Consider the following 6,973-nt stretch of genomic DNA (forward strand, 5'->3'; position numbering starts at 1 on the left):
GGGTCATCAGTGCATCACAGGCTCCCACAGAGGAACACAACATTCACAGCCAACATGTGAAGCTAAAGCAGGAAGTCAGCAGCTCTGAATTCAAATGTTTTTCATCTTTTCAGTCACCAGTAGAAGATCTAACGTCTGATGACGACTTTAGGCTGAGGCGCGCGCTACCTGGTAGCCCCGCCCACCTCTCCATCCTAACAGCTTAGCCTCTAAGCGGAGGAGGATTGAGGCTTTACTACACCTGATCTGTAGCCTTCCCTCTGCATGGACTGCCTGGCTTTAATGGCTGCACACCTGCGATGGGTGGAGAAACTATTGATTAATAATTAATCCTTTCATCTAAAGCAAACACCGGAACAACATGTTACCGTTAGAAACCTTACAGGTAAAAATAAGAGAGGCAAAGAAGAGCTGGTGTCTGGAACTACCGACAGCCTGACAGGCTGCCAGAGCCGCTCAGCTAAAGCTACGGTTCGGATAAACCCAGCTGACAGGGAGGGGGGGTTGGTTCCGCCACTTACCGCAGGGGTCCAGTTTGGGTTCGGTTCGGCTTTCAGGCGGTCAGCATCCTCACCCAGCTGACTGACAGCTACAAACTGTAGGAGCTGAGCTAGTCAAGCTAGCAACCAAACACACAGCTTCCGCTCCGCTTTCACAATAAAAGCCTCCTAACAAAATAAAAAACAAAAATTATTCTTTAACAATATTTAAATTGAAGAAATACGTGATTATTAAACCATAAGGATATATATAGACAAGCTGATAAATAATAACACCATCCTAACTGTTCAAAGTTACAGAGCCGCGAGCTTTGTTTTGAAAAATAAGTTTGTAGCTTCCGTTTTTTTGTTGCTTTATATTCAGGAATACGACGTAGAGCTGTTTTGATAAAAGATTAAAAAAAGATGACGATCTCTATGAAAAAAGTAGGAACTGAACAGCGCATGCGTGCTCCTGGAGTGGGCTTTAAATATACCATTAGAAAAAAAAGGCTTTCCACTTGTTCCTGCCTTCCCACTCCATAAAGGGCATTTCCACTAAATACAATATAAAGAATATACGTGGAAATAATTAGATTAATCATCTACAACGAGGGAGAAAATGGCATCTGAATCGAAACCTCTGAATAATTAGAAAAAACATAGATCAAATAAAATATGCAGTTTAGCAGGAGGGTATGAGGTGTACATCAACAACAGACAATTTAATAAAATGTGAAAAATGCAGTTAAAAACAATTTAATTCAGTTTATTTCTATAGCGCCAATTCACAACACATGTCATCTAAAGCACTTTACAGTTCACCGGATCATCCAGTCAGATTGATTCAAAGTTTTCTATCTAAGGAAAAGCATTTAACTCGAAGGCAATACCCACTAAACATGCTTGTAGCGACAGTGGAGAGGAAAAACTCCCTTTTAACAGGAAGAAACCTCCAGCAGAACCAGGCTTAATGTGAGGTTCAAGGGGACAGAGGGAGAGATACAAAAGGCAACTGTAAATCAGCTCCACAGGTGGCCCCCGTCCAGGAAACACACAGAGGTGTAAAATAATTTGAGCCTATAGGCAGCAGTGATGATTGTAAAGTCAACCAGCAGCTAAGAGGAAGAATCAGTCATAGTGCTTTACTCAAGGAGAACCTTCCTGCATGGGAGAGGCATAGTCCAGCAGTGATGTTATATTATTTTTTCACAGTCTTCTGGCCTTCCTGATGTGCTTATCTAAAATCCTCGTCTTTGTGGTAAATAAGGTGCTGTTCCAACAAACTACACCATAATAGCAGCTAAAGCCATCAGAGCCTTCCTTTTCAAAAGCTATAGTCATATTTCTATAGTTTATTGGTCAGGTCAACTCCCTGGGACTTACAGCAGTCCACAACTTCAATATTAGTTTCCTGGATTTTAACCAGTGTGGTGGGTCTGTGATGGTAGAAATCCACTACCTGCTAATTTGGTTTTCAGATGGCTTCAGACAATGTGACCACCACACAGAGCCAGCACAGAGAAAACCTCTAAATATTCATGCTCTGTCAGGAAGAAAGCTATCAGATGACTCTGGGTAGAATGACAAAGTAATTTCTGATATTTAGATAGGAAGCTAATATTTTGCTAAATAAATCATTGAAAAACATTTAGCTGTATGAAAAATTAAATTGTTATCATTTATGATTTAACAGAAATCTTTACTCCCAGAGTGCCGGTTTAATAATGGTTCCAAGAATTTTGAAAATAGGGAGCTGATCTTTAGTCATCAGGCTGGAACCTGATATCTGGATCCAGCTACCAGTTTTAGTCCGTGAGGGAGACACCCTGTCCACTTTAAAAACTTTCCTTTTTGATAAAGCTTATAGTTAGAGAGGCTCAGGTTATCCTGAGCTATCTCTATAGTTATGCTGCTATAGGCTTAGACTTTTGGAGGACATAGGGACCAATTTTCCTCCTCAATTTTCCTATTACTCTTAATCTTTTTGATTAACCGTCATCACTTTTTTTTTTAAAATAAGGACTTCAAGTTTGATAAACAGATAGTCTTTAACTGAGTTCACTTATATCGCCTTCAATTTCTAGATCTAATTAACCAAGTTTTAATCTCCTGAGAATAATTAATGCCTGAATCATGTTTTAAATGCTACTGTAATGAGCTATTTCCTGGTGCTAACTACACTCCTAAGACCTTCACAGTGAGTCTAAAATGCAGAAGCTAAGTTTTAGCAGATAAATTTCAGATAAACATTGCTGCGATTTTGATGATATATATCAATATACACTTTAGTCTTGTACTCTGGTACACTGATCAAATCTACCTTGGTAACTTATGTCAACTTTGGTTGTCTTACATAATCTTTTGACACTATTGTATTTTTTGTGCTTATACAATTATAGAAATGTATAATTGTTATAGGTTCTGTACTATATTAATGTACTCTGGATGGTTGTGTCTGATTCCAGTACAGTACTTTGGGAACAGAGACTAGTGCATCCTAAGGATAAAACCCCCAGACCTATTATGAGTTGAGTGGTGTCTGCAGTTCAATGCAGTGAGGAATGCTCTAATCTTTATATTGGAGAAACCAAATAACCTCCAGAGACGCATGACCCAACACAGAAGAGCGCCCTCCTCTGGACAAGACTCTGCGGTACATCTACATCTTATGGACAAAGGACATTCTTTGGAGGACCAGAATGTTCACATTTTGGATAAAGAAAATAGGTGGGTTGAGAGGGGTGTGAAGGAAGCCATCTGTGTTAAGAGAGAAAAACCAACCTAAAACAGAGGAGGTGGACTCAGATTTCAGCTTTCAAAAACCTGCAATGCAGCAATTGAGTTGATTCCTTCCAGCTATTATTGCATCCCCAACCCCTTTACAGGGGAAGAGAAGACCTCGCCTATTCAGCCAGACCAACAATTCCCTTTAAAGACCGCCTTCAGAGACATAGGCAGGTACGGGCATTGCAGGCTAACAAAGAAGCCAAACGACCCCCATTCCAAAGGGGTGGACCAGTTCATCTGTTTCAGTTTGCATGTTTTCTAAACAAAAAGAGCCTTTGTTGTGGTCCACTCTATAAAGCCTTAAACTCAACGCTATTTCTGACATTTTGGATTGAAAAAGCTTCCTTGGTGGGAAGAGAAATATCTTCAGACTTTTCAGACATTTTTGGAATACTTTGGAAACTGATTTCTTAATCATGCTCTGTAAAGATAGGTACTGATTTATGAATTATTTAGATTTCTTGCTGACCTTTTCTTTGTATTCTGTTTATTCCTCTCTATAGAAGAAAACCTCAGCATTCACTCCTCTCTCTTTCCAGGAAGGAACAATCTACTGATGCTCATTAAACATTTTGTTCTACTTTTCTGTGTCCTTCCATGTTTGATCTGGTCTGTTTTCTGGGCAAAACCACTGAAACTACTGCTGGGAATTACAATATGAAAACCTGCTGTGTTTTCCATCCTTAGACTGCATTACTAACTCAGAGCTGATCTGTTTAGCTGTTTGGTCCCAGATGGAGCCATTCATTGAGCCATTGCTTATTGAGTATCTGTGGCGCAGCAGACCACCATCCCTGATAAAACGGTTTCTTAAAGCAAGTTCAAATCTAGATTTAATCAGACCAACTTCCTTTGTTATCTTTTTATCACCTTGAGTTTGACTGTATATGAGGATATTGTTATTGCTCAATAAAATAAAGGAATTCAAAGTTTTCTTTTCTTCAATGCACAGATGATTGTTTAGAAATGAATCCTGGGGCAAATCTAAACACATGTGATTTATTTTATTTTTTACATTTAACTGTTTATTAGTATTTTTCACAGTGGTTTACAAACACAGTGTACATGAACACTCCACATTCAACATATCATAAAACCTTTGCTTGGGAGCCATTTCTCTATTTCACCTTTGTCCCATCTAGTTGATCTAGTTCTTTATTTTTTTGTCGCTGTCTCTTGTCTTGAAATTTGTCCATTTCTTCCACTTTTTTTCCAGTTTGCTGAATTCTCAATCGATGTGTCTGTTTTTCCATAATGCAGACTTCCTCTATTATTCCAGTCTGAATTCATATGAATTTTTAAAAGTTATTACAAGTTTGCCACTTAAAGATGGAAAAGTGTAAAAGTTCATAAAGCTTCTGGATCAGATTTTCTGTGCTGGTGGCGAAACCTTCAGTAATGGAGCATCTCTGGGACATTTACATTTACCCATTAAAAATAGAACATTATTTATGTTTGGGATAAAAAATTTATCCTTTAATCAGCTAATTAAAAATCTTTAAAAACTGACAAAGCATCACCGACCTTCTCAGGCTGGATCTACAGCGTTCCTGCAGTTAAACCTTCAGCTGGTTCACCTTCAAGATCCAATGTGCAGAGGTGCTTAAAGCATTCATGTTTATTACTCCAGTAGAATAAAGCCTACTGTTTAAAAACACTTTAGTAGAAGTTAGAGAATCAACTTCAGCTTTTTACTCCAGTAAAAGTTTAAAAGTACCATTTTAAAACTACTTAAAGTATAAAAGTAAAAGTAATGCAGGAAAAATGTTGAGGACAGAAGCTTTACTGCTCTACCCTATTAAAGGAGCAATGATAACTTCCTTAGACTTTATTTTCTTAGTTTTCTAACTAATGGTATCAGTGTCACGTTTAACTTTGCATCATTTTGAAAAATCTTTTTATTTTGGTTTGTGGTGAGCAACAAGTTGGGGCAGCAACGAGTCCAGCTACAAAAAACTGTCTGGATGAAACTAATTATTTTGATGGTTTTTATTTAATTAAGCACCAAACAGCCACAATGAAAAAAAAGCTTAAATGAAACAAAACTAACGAGTCTATTTTTAAAATGTAAGGAATATAAGTTAAAAGTTGTCTAAAAATAATCACTCCAGTAAAGTATAGATGGACAACATTCCTCCTAAAGTAACAGAGTATTTGTACTTTATTACTTCACACCCCTGAAACTGTGGTCAGGTTTTAGGAAATGCAAAACTAGAGAAACTAGAGTTTTGGAAAATGGAGCGGATCTAGTAGAAAAAACAGATCATTTGATTTTGACCCCAAAAATAGTAAATCTATGGATGTCTATTTTGGGATTAAAGAAACATCCCAGTGTGATAAACGAAGGGATCTCCATCCAACATGAAAGATTATACTCATTATTCAAGGTGAGTTTCCCTAAAGAAAAAGCAAAGACTCAAACACACTCAGACACATTTAGAACAACAGGTGAGAAGCTTAGAAAAAGAGCAACATGCAGATAAAAGCGATGATTTAGTGATTAAAAACAAGATTTCTGCAGAAGCAGGATTGTGTAATTATATTACTAAACCACAAGGTGTCGCTGTTGCTCTGGTTAGATCAGGTTTGTAACAAAGCTCCACCACCATCCAGAGCCTGGACCTAATGACCACTGTGTGCATCAGTAGCTGGTTTTAGTCTGTAGGGCTGCTGTGTTTTTATTTTTATTTTTCCAGAGGGGATAAAGAAAAGTAGAAAAAATAAAATAGTGAGCAATAGCAGTTAATCTTTAATATATCAAAGGAGCCAAAGGATGTCTGTGGGGCTGCAGGAGGCAGACCCCCCCAACAATGTATATCAACTCTCTGCTCCTATTCTATCTAGATAGCCATTTACTTTTTAAACTGTAAAAAATTGTGAAATTTACCCATCATATAGTGCTGTATCAGCAAATATCATCTTAAGAAAATGATTTAGTATTATATCATCAGTGCAGAACAGCCGATGATTGTGAGCTGCAGTGTGAAACCAACACGAGGCTTTTTCTGCAGGATCGGCCTCCTGATGAGACCATGACACAAGATGAACCTCATCTAACCCAGTTTACTCAGCGCTGAAGGAAAGTAGATCATGTCAGGGTGGCGGTCATCTGTTTATAGCCGACCTCTGACACCAAAGAGGAGGAAAACCTGAGTCACTCAGACTGAATCATGAATCCTTCAGACTGAATCCTAACAGGATGTGTTGATGGCTGTATAACTTTTATTAAATCGTAAAAACAGGATTTTCTCCAAATGTTGACAGATTATCACAGAATAACGCCTCAACTAAGAAACAAAATCTTCTACTTCTTGTTTGTACAAAACATGTCACTCCGAGTTCAAAATGATCAACAATTTTATTTAGAAAAACAGAAAAACTCAAAAGATAAGGCTTGAAAACGCAAACAGGAGAACAAACAGGTAGCTGTGACGAGAGGCAGAATCACATCTGAGCCTGCAGGTAATGTTCATAGTTCGCTCGAAGGACAAATTCAAAGCAGGGCTTTGATTTCAAAGTGCTCAACTCCTCGTGTTCCAGCAGCTCTTTGACCTCAGGCAGGTAGGTCTGCAGAGGAACACCTGGAAAACACACAGAACGAGAACTCACTGCTGACATCTGCAGCACAGATACACTTTCATCCCAGGCATTCTGATCATAGACTCAACATTGAGATTTAATGTCAAATACATGCCTATGTGATG

General features: G+C 38.2%; 2 protein-coding genes across 3 annotated transcripts in view; both read right to left on the minus strand.

The window, feature by feature from the left end:
* Positions 1–619, minus strand: part of LOC107098839 (centriole, cilia and spindle-associated protein-like) — a 7,167-nt gene extending 6,548 nt beyond the window's left edge. Inside the window, exon 1 of one of the 2 annotated variants that reach the window (XM_015396696.1) lies at positions 522–619. The gene's annotated coding sequence lies outside the window, so the exon portion shown is untranslated. Of the gene's footprint in view, positions 1–241; positions 296–521 lie in introns of those variants that run through there. The other variant, XM_015396697.1, reaches the window with a different exon arrangement.
* A 6,022-nt stretch (positions 620–6,641) lies between these two features.
* The window catches only part of nup133 (nucleoporin 133kDa), a 26,534-nt gene continuing 26,202 nt past the window's right edge, over positions 6,642–6,973 (minus strand). Inside the window, exon 25 of the mRNA XM_015396687.1 lies at positions 6,642–6,850. Coding sequence (XP_015252173.1) covers positions 6,714–6,850 — 137 coding nt within the window. The 3' untranslated portion in view covers positions 6,642–6,713. The remainder of the gene's footprint in view (positions 6,851–6,973) is intronic.

Source organism: Cyprinodon variegatus, unplaced genomic scaffold (assembly GCF_000732505.1).
Source record: "Cyprinodon variegatus isolate N-32 unplaced genomic scaffold, C_variegatus-1.0 Scaffold815, whole genome shotgun sequence".
NCBI classification, from domain to species: Eukaryota; Metazoa; Chordata; class Actinopteri; order Cyprinodontiformes; family Cyprinodontidae; genus Cyprinodon; species Cyprinodon variegatus.